The 16777-nt window shown below is 45.9% G+C and overlaps 1 protein-coding gene across 2 annotated transcripts in view; it reads left to right on the plus strand.

Moving 5' to 3' along the window:
• Positions 1 to 57: 57 nt before the first annotated feature.
• CABLES1 (Cdk5 and Abl enzyme substrate 1) overlaps positions 58 to 16777 on the plus strand; it is a 67687-nt gene continuing 50967 nt past the window's right edge. Inside the window, exon 1 of one of the 2 annotated variants that reach the window (XM_031612955.2) lies at positions 58 to 710. In XM_031612955.2, coding sequence (XP_031468815.1) covers positions 223 to 710 — 488 coding nt within the window. In that variant the 5' untranslated portion in view covers positions 58 to 222. Of the gene's footprint in view, positions 711 to 13199; positions 13284 to 16777 lie in introns of those variants that run through there. The other variant, XM_090137461.1, reaches the window with a different exon arrangement.

The raw sequence follows: 16777 nt of genomic DNA on the forward strand, positions 1-16777 counted from the left end.
CACCCATAAATAGGGGCAGGGCGGGCGGCGGGGGCTCGGCACGGCCGGGCGGAGGGCAGCCCCGCCGCGCTCCCGTCCATGCGGCCCGACGGGGCGGCGGCCCCTCCGACGGCACCCATGTCCCGCCGCCCGCCCGCGCCCCTCTAGCCCGCCGGCCTGAAGGGCGGCAGAGAGAGAGGCGGCGGCCGGCGGGAGGGAAGCGGGGAGGGAAGGGGGCGGACAATGGCGGCGGCCGCCGCCAGCCCGGGCAGCCCCGCGGCCGCCGGGCCCCTGCCGCCGCCGGAGTCGTGCCCCAGGAAAGGGCCGCCGCCGCCGTTGCGCGGCGACCCCCGGCGCAGGCAGGCCGCGCTCTCCTTCCTCACCAGCATCTCCCTCGACGGGCGGCCCCCGCCGCCGGGCGCCGACGGCCCCGCCGCCAGGCCCCGCCAGGCCCCGCCGCCGCGGCTCGGCAGCCCCCCGGCCGCGCCCGCCGACCCGCCCCGGCCCCGCGAGGAGGAGGAGGACGAGGAGGAGGACGCGTTCGCCGCCGTGCAGGTGCCGGCCGCCGCCTTCCTGGGCGCCGCGGGGCCGGCGGGGAGCCGAGGCCGCCTCAACTCCTTCACGGCCGGGGTGCTGCCCGCTCCCTTCGGCCGCGCCAGCCCCCAGGGCCCCGGCGGCTGCGAGCTGGGGCAGCCCGGCCCCGCCGCCGCCTTCGAGCTGCAGCGATCCCGGTAAGCGGCGCCGGGGGGCGAGGCGGAGGGGAGGGGCGGGCGCGGGGCCGGGCAGGTGCTGAGCCCCGTCCGCGGGCCGCGCGGCGGGCTGCGGGCTCCCCGCTGCCGCGGCGCTTCTCCGGCGCGCCGGTCGCCGTTCGTCGGGCGGGCTGCGGGTCGGGGCGGAGGGGCGGGCCGCGCCGCCGGCTCCCCGGGACGCCCTTCGGCCGCCCGCGCTCGGCGTGCCCCTGGGCTGCCGCTCGCCGCGGGGCTGCTTTGCCTCGAGGCGAGCTCATCCCACCCGCTCGGAAAGCGGAGACTTTGTGCTGAGAAGCTGCGGGCGTGTGTGGAAGTGTGCGAATGCGTATGGGCTGCTTGCTCTGCGCGTGCAAAATGAGCCGCTTGCGCTTCTCCGGCAGCGCTCTCGGGTATCCGAGGCTGGAGGGGGACGGGGGACCGCGCTCAGAGCCCGCATCGGCTGCCGCTCCCACATTCCCCGTTCGCCACACTCCCTCCTTGCTTTTCTCTCGGACACATAGGTAGGCTTTGAGTCACATGTTGTTATTGCAAGGACTCGTAAGGGTAATTAAACATGGATCGCCGCCGAAAAATCGCTGTCAGAACCAACTGGCTTGCAGAAATCCGAGGTGTTCGGGAGGCGGTTGTTTCAGCTGTGCTCCCCGTTTCTCACCCTCCATCTGGGTCTACTGGTGGCTTTCTGGTGCTGCCCTCCAGGTGTCAGTCCTACCTTCCAGCCCTCAGCCCACCGCTGGGTTACAGGCTGTTTTCTGAGTCTGAGTGTTTCTTCTAGTGACTGCTCCAGAGCATACTCCTTGCTTTCCCTTGCACCTATGCATCCTGCTCACAGTCCTGGGTTGATGCTTGGTTGCACCTACATAATTTCTTCCTCAACCTCTTGTTACTTTGCCATGCCTCTGCTTGCCACCCTCTGGGTTACTCCTTCTATGACTCTGCTTTTCAGAGTTAACACAGGGAGGTAATACTGCCCTTGTCTGCAGACTAGAGATCCAAAGCCCCATGGCTGTGCTGGTGGCTATGATAAGGCACATGTGCAGGCTGGGACAGGCCTCGGCCTGTGTTTGACAGATTTATTTCTGTTTTGGAACATGTATGTATTAAACAGCAGAAAAAAGACAGCTGAAGGGATAGGATGGCAGCGTGCATGCAGTGGTTTTGCCCAGCCTTTGGTCCTCATCTCAATGAAATGCTGCTGTACACCCTGATGCCTGGATGAGCTCAGTGCTACACAAAGGTAAATCACAGGCACGCACATGGCTGGCAACGGCCTCAAAGCAGGTGCTCACGCAGGCTGTGCTGCCCTGCAGGAGGCATGGACGGGTGGCAGGGGCCTGGCATGGCAGTGACTGCCCAGAGACTGCAGTGAGGGCACAGAGCAGCCGCCAGGAAAATGGGATTTCTGTCGTTTGTGTGTACGGCTGCTGCCTCTCTTCCCACCCGTTTGCTCTCCTTGCAGCAGGCTTGGAAGTGAGTTTGTGTCATTTGACAGAGCAGTCCTCTGTGTTCAGGCACAAAGAACCACCTTCTGTTACCCTGTTGGGCATCATGTTGTTGTTTTTGTTTAGTTTTCAGAAACCATTGTTGATGCACAATCAGAGCTTCCTGATTTTTTTTTTTGTTTGTGTTAGCAGTTTGTATAATTGCAGATTGGTTTATGTTTAACAAGGTTATCATTAACGTGGTTTGGGTTTGAGCTCTGTGCATATTCACAAGGCACAAATGGCACAAGGGGGAATGTGGAGCTGCTTGGAGGCTGGTGTGTAATTACATGAAAGAGAAAAACACTGGTGCAGGATTTGGCTTGTTGGTGCCTAAGGCTCTCGTCTGGGGCTGAAGAAGTTTGTCTTAGCTAGGTGGTAGAACCTGGGGCCAGGTTGTGCCACGTTTTGTTTCACGTTGAATTAATTCATTCAACAGCCTCATCTCAATTAGCGAGCACCTCTGGAACAAGATTTCAACAACACTGGTTTAAAATCATTACAGAGTCTGGAGGTTGGGTGATGACCCCATTCACTTGTTTTTCTTTATGACTATGATTCTTATTGCCATTATTTTCTTTGCAAAAAATACCGTCACTTCCATATGTGAAGTTTCCTTTTCTATGCACAGCTTTTCCCAGTGGCTCAGGTTGTAAGGAAGCAGTGTGGTTTTGCCAAGGAAACAAATCAATGAATGGATTTGGAGTTTAAGCTGTGCTTACAGTTGTGTTTGTCTGTGTCACTGTATGACAGCAGATGGAAGGGAGAATTTGTACTCAGAGCATCTGGCCTGGGAAAGGCAACAGAAAGGGATATCTGCTGAGTAATTGCTGGGGGAAGGGGGATTCTGTAAGAAAAGGCATTCAAGCTACCACGCTTCAAGTGGATTTATCTTCAGAATGTATTGACCTGCAGAACGAATCTCATTTCCTGACTAATTCTGAAATTAATGTATGATTATTAAAGCTTGTAAAGATTCAATTTGTTTCTGCCCATTAGAAATTGCTTGCGCCTTCCACCTCCTGTCTCATTCAGCTCTGACAATGCAGAGGGGAGACAATTTCCTCGCTCAGCTTTCCATTCACTGCCAGAGTTCTGTTATGCGCGAATTGAGACTCGCATTGAAGACATGAAAGCATTTGGGTATTTAAAAATAGTGATGTTTTGGCCAGGTATTCATTTTCCAAAGAGAGACAATAAAGAGAGGTGCTGAAATTGTAGACTTGCCTGGGTGTTGTGGGCCTCACTGCGTACAAACACTCCAGGAAGCATCCCAGTTTTACTGCAGAGCTGGGCAAAAGAAGAGCTTCTTGGAAACGAGTGTGTTACAGGCAGAGTCCCGGAGGAGGAGCAGAAGAGAAGTGGAGGGCACTGTCCACCCTCTGGAGTCGTGCCAGCCTCAGGCGTTTTCTTGTGAGCCACTGGAATTGCATCGGACCTTTTGTGTGCAATTGAGGCTCTGTTATTCACTGAACCTAACGCCCTTCAGGCAGCCTGAGTTTTAGAATGATGTAGACAAGAACAGCGTGAAAACAGCGATTTAATGGTCTGAGAAGTGAATGGAAAGCGCGCATGCTGAACTAAGTCTTTTCATAGGTGTGTGACCTTGTGTACACTGATCATTGCTGCCTCTGAAGGAGGGGATGCTTTGGTGACTTCAGTCATCATTTCAGGAGGCTAAATGGCTGTCCTGTGCCACCTCAAAGAAGGGATATTCAAGAGGGGGATTAAGACTCTGTAATAGGGGCTGTTTGAGTAGTTGCATCAGTGTCCTGCTGCGGCATGTTCTCAGCACTGCAGGCGCTGTCGAAATCTTTGATGCCAGGAAAAGACTTGCTGTCCCTGTGCACCCAGCTTGCAGGCTCCTCATGGGCCCTGTGAAGGAAGCACAAAGCCCCGTTTACTTTCTGAGCTGTGCATATGCTGAACGAGGTCAGTCCAGCATCCACACGGACTGGCACCTGTCTCTAATCTTTACAGGAAGAAATTCATTACTCAGAGGTTAGTGAGGCACTGGCACAGCTGCCCATGTGAGCTGTGGTGCCCCATCCCTGCAGATGCTCAAGGCCAGGTTGGATGGGGCCCTGGGCAGCTGAGCTGTTGGGTGGCAGCCCTGCCCATGGCACCAGGTGGGATTGGGTGGGCTTGGAGGTCCTTTCCAACTCAAACCATTATGTTATTCCCCGTGGTCAGGGCACGGGTTTGAGCCTCTCCCTGTTGCTTCCTTAGAACTTGTGGAACCATTGTCCTATTTCAGATGTCAGTTGAGGCTGACCAGTGGTTCAGAAGTCACTGTAGTACAGTGATAGGAGGATGCATGTGCCAGTGGACAGCATAGCTGTATCAGCCTTGTTTCCTTAATTCACAGAGCTTTAAATAAAGTTGCTCGGAAGTTTGCTCTGGCATATTTCAGCTTTTACTATAATACTTAGCAAACATCTTCAACCAATCAGAAAGATAAAATTCATCAGACAAGAAAAAAACCTCTTTGCTGTCAACTCTGAAGAGGATCTGGGACAGAACGTGGTGTGCACAACTACTAGGGCATTAATTAGTCATCTTTATAGACAGAGAGACGCTAAGGCAAAGCTGTCTCTGAAAGAGAGTCTCAAAGCGTGACAGGTTTTGAAGTGAAATGACCCTAAAGCCAGATCAGTTGCTTTCTTTTTATCAGGAAAGCTCCTGTTCAGGCAGGCAGGCTGGCCCATTTTGTTAAGTTGCTGCATACTCCTTCTGCAAGCATGATGGAGAGGTGAGGATTGGGGCATCCATGTGACTCACCAGCCCCCCAGACCATCACAGGAACATAGTTTGATGGTTGGTAGGTAGATGAGATAATGACAGTAGTTAGATGACAGCTTTTGTATAGTAAGTATATTTTAATCAGTAGCTATTATGACTTTGTGAATTATTCTGGTGGAGGATATAGCTTTGATTGGAGCAGTTGAAAACAACCAAAATACAAATATGTGATCTGAAATGTTCTGTTTAAAGGAAGAAAAAAAAATCTCCAGTAATGAAGATTGTGTGGTTTGAGTTCAGAGTAGTGAATGCCAGGTAGGCGCTCTGGAGTCTCTGTAGAATGGGGAGTTTGCAGTGAGGTAAAGATAAGAAGTGTGAACAGTGATTCAGAACCTAACCATGATTTATTTGTTCCTTATTTCAGCTGTTGTTTGTCTCTCAGTCAAGTTCTCCACTACGCAGATGTAAAGGCTTATCTGTACAGTTTAATCTGAAAATACAGGAGTTCAGTAGTATTTTTTAGAACTTCTCTGCATTGCAACTTCTGCAGACACAAACTTTTACCCTGTGTTAAATATCCGATTCTGTTTGAGCAATGCAAATACCCATAAAATTTGCATCTGGACATACTCTCGTACCTCTGAGGACACAAGCAGTCTTTTCTTGCAAACAGTTGTACAGACAGGATAGCCTCTGAGGAGTGTGGGACTGCCACAACACAGCAGGCATGGCGACACAGCAGGTGCAGTGAGGCACAGAGCTGCCTGCTTCAGTAACCCAACTGATAAACCCTTGCCAGCTTGTTGTAAGATGTGATTGCTAGGAAATGGAAATCACATCGTTTATCATATGTCTACCAGCCTGCAGTTTGCAGAGAAGTTTTTAATTCGTAAGAGGGTCTTAGCAAAGTTTTATTTGCTGCAGGAACAGGGTAAAGAACTCATAAGATCTGTTAGGAGAGGAAAATTTCACCGCTGCTTGGGGAAAACATGATGTGCCAATGAGATGCTTTTGGGAACCTCTCTGGCATGCATTTTAGGGTTTGCTTTTCAGGATGCAGTATGCAGATTTAGAAAAGTATGTATTTAAGGAACTGTGAGGTTCTTCTACAGTGGCTACTGTGTTTTATGTGTAGCAACTGCCTTCCTGTCATGAATGCTAAATGTATTTTCTGTTCTAATGATGTGTTTCAGAGTCAACATTGCTCTTAGTGGCTACGTTTCAGAGTTTTTGCTGAAGGAAAGTTTTCTGTTATGGAAAATTTAGAAGTGAATCGAAAGTTAAACAAAGGCTGGCTTCCCTTCTTTGAGAAGTGTTGATGTATCTACCTATCTATTTATTAAAAACTGCCCCATTGCCCTGTATATGAATATAAAGGACAATTACATGTTCTTAGTAAGCAGTTTTATTTTACTTTTTCCCATGTTATTATAAATTAGACTAGCAATTTTGAGGCTTAGGGAAAGAAAGACTCTCTCCCCACAACTGAAATGTGTTTTTTTTTCCTGTTTGTCTTAGATGGCAAAAGGAGTTCTAGAAGTTTTATGTTCTTTCTGACCCCAGATCCTGCAAGCTCTTAAGTATGCATTTATGTATGAATGAAATTACTCAGTTAAATCAAGGGTCAGTGCATAAAGTTATGCCTGTAAATAAATCTTTGCATTATCATGGACTTTTCTGTATAATATTGGTGGGATAAAAAAATAGAATGCTAGATAACTTTATTTATAACTCCTCAATGGGACAACTACGGATTGCATTTTGGTGTTCCTACAGGTAATCATGTTGCCAAGGCAAATGTAATTAGGTTTTTGAATCTGAGTGCTGTCAAGACAAATCAGCTGTAAGAACATCATTTTATAGATAAAAGCATTCAAAAGGAATATAAATCTTCCTGTGAAGGAGGAAAAAATCCCCTAATTTTGTGTAACAGGAAAAAGCTGTAAGGTGACACTATGCTGACTCTCTGCACCGCATCATTCAACTGGAACGAGGCTCATGGAACAAATGGGAGAAAACATTCTGCTTTATTTTCTTTCTCTGGACTTTGGGTAGGATGTTGAGGACTAAAAAGTTAATGCTGCTCACTTTGCAGCAGTAGGCTTCAGTATTCCCAGCATCGTTTAGTTCTGGTGTGTCTGCGGGGGATGGAAGTGCAGGGAGAGGGCCTAGCCACCCAACGGACTGGATCACATGGAGGTTAAGAAACCAGTAGGGAGATGAGGTATTAAGAGATCCTGAATTGAGATGTCTCCTTGTCTGAAAGGAGTACATGCTGGCACTGTGGCTCGATTTTAATTTCATCATGATGAAAGATTCAGATGTTATTACCGTTGCTTTTCTATAGAGCTGACACTGGAACGGCCTGTTCCCAGCTGCTAGCAGAAGAAGAAATTCCAGCCCCAGTATGATGGTGTGCTCTTTGGAGGGTACAAGCAGCACTGCATTGCCGGCCTGCTTTGGAGGTAGATCTGTTCAGTCTTAGTCTCTTGGGCACACGGTGCTGGAGGAGGGGAGAGCAGAGCTTCTCCACCCCAGGGAATGAGAGTAGGGTCCTTCAGCAAGGACATGGAAGAACATCTGCTTTTATCTTCCACATGAAGAGCTGGAAAAAAGAGAACCGAAAGGTGACTCTCATAAGACCTTTGCCTCTAGGTGTACTTGAACCGTGTATACCATCTGTATGGACAGCACGGATCTCCTTATATACAGTCCATACCTTCGTGCTCACAATTGTGTTTTGGGAACTTGTGCTTCCCAGCCTGCTGTGCTCAGCCTGTCTAAAGGATATAATATAAAACAAGCTAGAGATCAGGTGTGGTCTGAATCATGTCTTGAAAGCATCTTTTTGAATTTTTTTTTCCTTACCAACTTTATTCTTTGTGTCTTGTCAGTCATGCCTCTCCACAGACAAAGAGTTTTATTTTCCTGTTGCTTCTGTGCTTGAGTTAATACTTGCAGATCCAGCAGAAAAGGAGGCTGACTTCCTCCTTTCTCAGTCTAGTTTTCAATCAGTTCCACCCAGGCAAATGCGGGCTGACAGAAGAACTGCACACGTGTCTGTAGGGGTGCGCTTGGTTTGCAAAGCACAGAGGGCTGCCCTTGTTAGGTGACAGAACTATGTGAAAAAGCGACTCCATTTTGATGCCTGGCACATAGGCAGAGTTGAGCGGGCTTGGTTAACAAGCAAACTTTGTAGTTTTCCACATTGCTGCAAGTGAATGATATCATTTCCGTAATTAAGCACTGTAAAACATTGGCATGTTTTTTGGATAAAGTGAGGAGAGGGAAAGCACTTTCTGATGTGACAGTGCAAAGTATGGTTTAATTGCTTTGGTAGGTGAGTTGAGCAGGTACTGCAGCATGTTATGTAAAAAAGACATGGAAAAATCACAGGCTGCTATTAATAGTCTGAGAAAAATGTTCTTTAAAATACAAAGGCATAATTATGCTTTCTAAAACAGAGTTAATGTAACCTCCTGTCTTCAACTCTTATGCATCTTGGGAACCTCTTTAATTTTATAAGGCTGTTGTTTTCCTTGATCAAAACTGTGTTTGAACCCTAAATGGTATTTGTAGAATGCCATCTTTTCACATAACCCAATACAGAAAAGGTTACAGGTAAGAGTTGGTTATTTAAAAATGTAAAACTATTTACAGAAGAACACAAAGTACCTTTGTTAAGTACCCCCATAGCAACCTTTTTTTTGCAGTTTATCTACAGAATCCACATCATCACGTGTGCACAACTTATCTCAAGTTAAAATGCTTTTCTATTTCAGAAGCAGCTTCAGGTACTGCAGGAATCATGAGCAGACTTGTAAGCAGCAGAAAGTGTCTGTGGATATTTATTTAAAGGAACAATTTTTGTTGTGAAAGTTTTGTTTCTGTTTCTTTCAAAAAAAATATTGTATTAATTTCTTATTTGTTCATTAGGTTCCATGTTGATTTGGAGCTATGCAAGTCAAAAGCAGTGCTAAAGTGTAACAAGGAGCAGAGCTAGAGCTCTCTTTCTTTTAAAAAAGGAAAAAAAAATGTATTCATTTGTCAGCACCCTTCAGTAGTTGTTTTTAAGGTTAATGCAGCAGTAGTAAATGTTGCCAGCCTCATACTTTGTGTTAAGGCTGAATGCATGATGTTAATGGAAATGTATGTTTTCTCCCATTCAGTCCTGAGCTCAGAGCATTCATCTTCTGGAATGATACATCCGTGCAACAGGAGCATGGAACTTTTATAGTGTCATACTGATGCTGTGCTCAAGGCCATACAAAATCCTGTTGCTTTTTCATGTTGTTTATGAACTAACCTCCAGACCTCCTTGCTGTTTTCTGCAGCAGGGCAGCTCACAGTGATGTAGGTTATAATTTACTACACTGGGAAAGGAGGTGAGGGATGGAGAAGAAGGGGCTGAAGTAGAAAAGACTTTGTGACCCATTGCATGTTTGCAAATGTTGAGGCATGTGAAAAGGAATGATCTGAACTGCTCGGGTAAAAATGAGAACAGGATTAGGCCTGTCTTTTCTATTGTAGGTGCAGAGGTAAAGTTTCCAATCTGTCAAGCAATTGCCTACCTTGAATATTGTAGTGGACAAATGAACACGATAACAGTGTTTGAGGATGGCACAATCTGTTGTATAACCTGTAGTTGTCTTGTACAAAACAGAACTGCAACAAGTGCGGTTCCCAGGAAAATGTCAACGGTCTTTCTTTTTTTCTGTATATGCATGTCTTCTAACGTGTATATCATCTACACATGTTAGAGAAAGCACAGCTTTTGAGAAGCTCTTGATCCTCACATACACTTTGCCAACATAGGAGGTTATGGTAATGAAGATCAGATTTTGCTTCTGCAGTGTCTTTTTCTGGATTAGCTATGTCTTGCGTTATTGGGGCTGAAGAGAGCACAGCAGTGGAGCAGTTCAAGCTGAGACTTTTTTGAGAGTCTCTGAACCATGAATTTGAGGAGCTCTCTGGGCTTCTTTGCAAAATCTCACTTAAAGGAAAAGCATGAACAGTCTTTTTAAAGTTTTTTTTTCTGCATTTTGCTTCCTGCATTTATCAGCCCTGCTCTGGTTCATACACTTGTCTACACACTCATTTTGAAGGGAGCACTTGGTGTTGCAGACCATAATTGTGATTCTGCGCTTATTGGAGCTAGCAGCGTGCTTCTTGTTAACTAAATGGGTCAGAGAACTTGCTTCGTGATAATGCATCAAGTGAAATGGACAAAAACTCTCCTTATCTAACTCAAAATATGGTGTTTGTGGCCATATAACTACAAGTCTCCTACATTCTTGAATATTAACATGTCTGGGCCCAAAGAAACAGAAAATTGAAGTGTAGATTGTTCTTTTCTAATGAGATATGACTGTGGTTCTCTGCTCTTGGGGTTGTTTTCTCAAGTTTAGAATGAGAGCAAAGTTGGAATTCAGATACCTGAAAGCCTGTTCAGCTCTTCACAGTGTGTCTGTGTCCTGCTGTGAGGTGACAGTCCCACTTGACTGTGCTCCTTAGAATCATGTGGTTGGAAAAGACCACTAAGATCATCTGGTCCAACCTGTCAACCCATCTCCACCATGCCCACTAACCATGTCCCTGAGTGCCACATCCACACACAGTTCTTGAGCACCTCCAGAAGATGGTGACTCTACCACTGCCTTGCACAGCTTGTTTGAATGCCCAGCCCCTCCTTCTGCAAAGTTTTTCCTAATAACCAACCTGAACCTTTCCTTCCACAATTTGAGGCCATTCCCTCTCATCCTATTGCTCTTACCTGGAAGAACAGCTTGATACCCCCTTCCCTCCCTCACTACAGTCTCCTTTTAGGCAGCTGTAGAGAGCAATAAGGGCTCCTCTTGAGTCTTCTCCAGACTGAACAATCCCTGTTCCCTCAGCCACTCCTCATAAGCCTTGTGCTCCAGACCCCTCACAGCTTTGTGCCCTTCTCTGGATACGCTCTGGGCCCTCAGTGTCTTATAGCAAGAGGCTGAAGAGACTGAATGCAGTACTCAAGGTGAGGCCATACCAGAGCTGAGTACAGAGGGATAATCTCCTCCCTGCTCCTGCTGGCAGCACTACACTTGCTTTGCACAAGCTGTTTAAAACATACAATGCACTGAAGAAAACAAAAGTCGTCAGAACTGTGAATTATTTAAATGCAAAGCCTCAGGGAAAGAACTGGGCTTTCTCAATCTAGCAGACTGCACCATGCTGTTGAGCAATGTGGCCTAGCAGGAGCAGAGCACAGAGCCTGGAGCTTGAGGACAAGATGTCTGTGCTGTGCGCCTACAGGCCTGCTCTTCCCTGGCCCTGCAGACTGGGTGCCCAGTAGTAGTTGGTGCGCTGACAGTGGGCTCCTGCCAAATGTCATCTGGTTTAGTGCTGTGGGGGACTGGTTCATGCTCTGGGACGGTTCTGTGGTGCCAAGAGAAGCACGTAGTATGTGAGCATCGTTGCAAAGTTGGCTTCAAAAGCATCCTTCTTATCTGAAGTCAAGCACAGATATGCTCAAAGAGTCTCGGTTCTCTTATAGAATGAAGGGATGTAAGCTAATTTACATTTTTTAAATGCATTTCCTCTCACTTGGCTTCATTTTCATTTGACTTTGTGAATTCAAATGCTTTTCCACCTAGTCTTTTTCTTTGGGAATTAATTGGCTCTCCTCTTTCCATTGGAGGTTATAATTATTCACGCTAACAGGCATCTTTCCTGTCTGTTTATTGGAAAAGGTGAAGTAGAAGAAAAAAGAAATTTCAAAATTCTATATCATGTGTTGATGAGAGTTTGTAAGTCTAAGTTTTGTTCTCTTTCTCAGCATGGTTTTCCTCTTGTCCCATCCTGTTTTTAGAAGAGAATGTATGGCTTTTGTGGGGAGATGGTAGTTTGTGGTCTTGAGGTCTGGAGAGAGGAGATCTTCTTTTTTTTTATTGTTATTGTTCAGGTCTGAGGAGGCAAAGGAAGGCAGAATCAAAAGAACAAAAGATCTGTGTGCTTTTGGGTTTGCTGCTGCTGTTTGGGGCTGTCCCCCTTGGATCACAGCATTTACACTTCCTCCTTTGCAGAGATTTGCAGTGAGGAAAGATGATGCTAGAGATGGACACGCAGTCAGAGAGTGACAGAAGTGTACTTCAGATTTCTTTGTTGGACAGATTCTCTATAAGGTGTCTCTAAAGGAGAAAAAGTGCATGTGTTTCCCCTCTTTTCCAAAAGCTACAGGTCATGCCCAAGAGAGGAAATCTTCTGAGTTCTCCTTGTAGCTTTTCCAAAGGTAATGGAACAATGTCCTGTTAGCATTTGTATCTCTTTACTTGGTGAATCTGTATGGATCATAGCCCCATGTTGGGATCAAGCAGCTGGACCATGTGAGCAGAGGACCAGCTCACAGCATTCTCAGCCTGTAAGACCTCTCTGTCCTCATCCTCCTGTGCAGCCCACGCTGGTGGCAGGCACTCAGAGTGACTGAGCATCCATTTCTGCTTGTTTCTGCAGTCTAAAAGGTGGTGTAAAGCCTGTAGAGCTTAGTAGTAGGACTGGAGCTGTACTATGAAAGCTGAACATGTATTTCACTTCAAACAATGGCTGTATGTTAACACTGTGTTTGTCCTCATTAGTTTATACAAGGATGTTTATTCTGTGTTAGGTGTGGGGGGGTAAAGTTACCAGTTACTAAAATACTGTGGTTTTTGGTTTATTTTTTTCTGTTGTTCCTGTCTACAACTATAGTGGTTCTACTCCCAGATTTTGTTTTCAATTTATTTATTTTTTTTAAACCTTCTCAGCATTGCATGCATGTCGTAGGTACAGGCTGTGTGTTAGGAAAAACATGGAAGAGAACCAGCTCGGGGAAGTACTTAGGTTTGGGGCCTCTTTCTTTGCACTCTTTCTACCTAATAAAAACACAAAATTTAATATGGAAACAAGCTTGGGAGGATGCTGAGCTTAGTTCATCTTAATATGTGATAGTGCTGCCATCAGGGTGCTTTATTCTGTATATTACCCCAATGCAACTTACGCATAATTTGAATCATAGAATCACCAGGGTTGGAGAAGATCCAGAAGATAACCAGTCCAACCATCCACCTATCAGTAATAGCTCTGACTAAACCATGTCCCTCAACACAATGTCTAAATGTTCCTTGAACACCTCCAGGGTCAGTGACTACACCACCTTCCTGGTCAGCCCACTCCATCACCTGGCCACTCTTTCAGAGAAGTAGTATTTCCTAACGTCCAGCCTGAAGCTCCCCTGGCACAGCTTGAAGCCATTCCTTCCAGTCCTACCACCAGTTACACGAGAGAAGAGGCCGACCCCCAGCTCACTGCAACCTCCCTTCAGGTAGTTATTTGGAAGTGTTACATGACCAAAAATGCATACTACAAAAGTTTGGTTCTTGTCTTCCTTCTTAGAAATAAAAGAAAGACATGAGCATTTATAGATAATAAAATATAGTGGTTCTGGAAGGTACATTGCTTGTTTAATTGCCTGTGTGACATGCTCCTTGTGAGATAAGTATTTTCAGTAACAGCTGTGTGGTCTGAATCCTCACTTGTTCACTTAATATCTGTCCTAAAATGATGTAACTGGTATCAGTGTGGTAGGACTTCAGCTCCCACGTAACTCCTTACTGACAGAGAATTGTAAATGAGAAATTAGGTTGTGTGTATGTAATTCTGTTAGGCAGTATTGTTGCTTAGCACATTTTTTTTTTTTCTCCTTGCAACAAGGCTCCTAGATCTGTAGTGAAGTGTTTTGTGACACATTTTTTTGAATGGGCCTTTTGCCCTGCTTTTGGTTCTTTAATGCAATAAGCTTTACCAGGAAACAAGAATCTCTTTCTTCTCTGCCTGTGTTTATTCAGCTTGGGACAGTGATGCTGAATATGCAGACGGACGCAGAAGTCAGATGATCTAAGATGTGTGATATTATAAGGTTAGCTGTTTCACATGAAAACAATTTTAACTCTGTCAGAATTGTTTTGTCTGCATTTAACGTCTGTGCCATCTAGAAGTCTGAAGAGCTGTCTTTTTAAAAAATTTTTTGTGTGCTTTCACCACTAACACTGTTCTGAAGTAAATCCTCTCTTAGTTACATCCTTTGAAAGAAGTGATTAATTTGCAACAAGTATTTCTGAGTGAGCTACTGACAATGAAAAATGGCTTTATAAAAACAGAGCCTGATCCTGCAGACAGCTGCTGATCCGTTCAGCCTTACTCTCACAGGTAGGTTGTTGCCTTTGGCTTCACAAAATCATTGCCTAACACGGAGAGCCAAAAGGAGTGGTTAGATGGATTCATTTGAAAAAGAGCCCTGTCAGTCAAGGTTTCTGCAGAAGTCATTAGTCATGCAGTGTTAGTAATTTTACAAGTGTTCAGGTGCACAAGCTTGTGCAAAATCGGATCAAATGCTTGGCACTAGGGACTTTTCTCAGTTATCTAGTTCTTTTAATGTTAAAGGTGAATATAACTTACTACAACCTAGCAGAGTAGAGTACTGCACACTAAATCATGGGGGTCTGGATATGCATCTGCTTTTTTCACAAAGTGATATCAGGGTGAGATTTTTTTCAAGGCATTTCATACTTTATAGCCTCCTGTATTCTGGGAGAAGTAGTCCTTGAGAGCAGCCCTGATGAAAAGGACTTAGGGGTTCTGGTTGATGAAAACTTAAAATGAGCCAGCAGTATGCACTTGCAGCCCAGAAGACCAGAGGTAACCTGGGCTCCATCAGAATAGGGGCAGCCAGCAGGGTGAGGGAGGGGATTGTCCCCCTCTGTTTTGCCCTCGTGAGGCCGCATCTGGAGTAATGCATCCAAGTATGGGTCCCCCAGTATAGAAAAGATGTGGAGCTTTTGGAGAGGGTCTAGAGAAAGGGCCGTGAAGATGATTTGTGGGTTGGAGCACCTCTCCTATGAAGACAGGCTGAAGGAATTAGCTTTGTTCATCCTGGAAAAGAGAAGGCTGTGGGGAGACCTCATTGCAGCCTTCAAATATTTAAAGGGAGTGTATATACAGGAGGGAAATCAACTTTTTATGCAGGTAGATAGCGTTAGGACAAGGTGGAATGGTTTTAAACTAAAGGCGGGGAGATTTAGATTGGATGTCAGGGAGAAGTTTTTTATTGAGAGTGGTGAGGTTGTGGGTGCCCTGTCCCTGGAGGTGTTTAAGGCCAGGTTGGATGGGGCCTTGTGCAGTCTGATCTGGTACTTGGTTTAGTGGCTTGTAGCCCTGCCTGTAGCAGGAGGGTCAGAATGTGATGATCCTTGTGGTCCCTTCCAACCCAAGCCATTCTGTGATTCTAAGGAGGCAAGATGAACTGCTGTCAGAATTTTCTCCAGATGGTTTTACCACTGTTTTTGTTGTTGTTGTCTATCTGAAGTTCTTGATAGAGCAGGCTTTTATACCACGAGGTGGCTGTAGGTGATTTGGGGCAATTAAAGGGATTAGTGGCCCCAAAGCAGTGTTTGGCAGAAGCAAATATGCTCACAGTTCCAACATTCTATTTCACCAACCAAAGTATTACCCTAAACTGAAGTAGTTGCTGGTTCAAGCAAATGCACAGGTAAGCTTAAGAAACAATTCTGCTGTTATATCCTCTTTTGATATTTCAGCTTTCAGAAACACCTAGCTTTTTAGCTGGTGGGAGCAGAGCTGTCCCCACTACATCTCTTGAACTTTCCACACATGCAAGTTCAGTAATCATTGAAATGTGGCAGATGTATGCATGTCATTTCTGGTTTGGGATAATTAAGAACCAAACAACAGATACTATAAACAGTGCCTTAGCATTTGTTGAGATTTTTAGGGTGTTTTTTATGACAGTTGGAAGCACTGCTGTTTCCAAATTATGTGATCTGATAAAGGATTCTTATCTTCTCCATCTCCATTGCAGCGAATCTTACTCCAATATTACGAGCTTCAAGTACTCTTGCAGTGTATGAGGAAGGCTTTTAAAGTTCCTGGACTATAGGAATGAGGTGGAGGTACTCAGTCTAATCTCTTTGCGTTCTGCCTTCTTGACAAAGTTGGTAACTTTCAGGATCAAAAAAGGATTTTAAAAGATGCAGTCTGAAAGATCTTCTTACCAGAGGGCAAAAGATAACACTCTTTAAAAATTCGCAGAAGTTCGTGCATTTTTGATATGTTTTAGCTTTTTATTTGTTGTTTGAATGGATAATTTAGTGTCAGTGGTGTCTTGGGCCTTCTGCTTTCCGAGAATCAGCAGCAAGAAGTGGAGACATGATAGTGTGTGCACCTTTAGCGTTTCTGCATCCATTTTTTTGACAGAGGAAAATAGCAAATCCCATTGTGGAAGAGGTAGCTGTTCAGGACCATGAGTCAGGGGAAGATGCTGCTTCTGAAGCAGATGTTGGCACTGTTGGAGCAGGGCTAGCTGCTGTGTTCTCCTTTAGCTGAACCTGGAAAGCAAGCAAGTACACCCTGACGATCAGCAGTGCGTATCTAGGAGGAGAGGCAAAGAAATGCGAGAGGGCCCTACCATGAACCTCACCTCTGCAGCTGTATTTCTGTAAGGGTCTGGATGTGGGAACCTCATCTGGCCTCTTCCCTCTGAGATTTGTAGTACTGAGCGTGGTCAGGGTGAACTTCTGACTTTTTAACTTCTAAGATTGCTATATTATTTTCTGCAAGGCAGCTGCCTCCTGCTTTGAAAATGTGGTTTACTTGTGGACGTGTACAGGCGGCACTGCTGCCTGCCCCAACAAAACCAGTCGGGTGCTCCAGGGCATGCTAAATGCCCAACAGCTTGTTAACCTGTCATGAGACTGGGTGTCATCCTCTGCAACGCTGAGACGTTCGGATCCAGTAGGGAGC

Source organism: Phasianus colchicus, chromosome 3 (assembly GCF_987193195.1).
Source record: "Phasianus colchicus chromosome 3, bPhaCol1.hap1.1, whole genome shotgun sequence".
NCBI classification, from domain to species: domain Eukaryota; kingdom Metazoa; phylum Chordata; class Aves; order Galliformes; family Phasianidae; genus Phasianus; species Phasianus colchicus.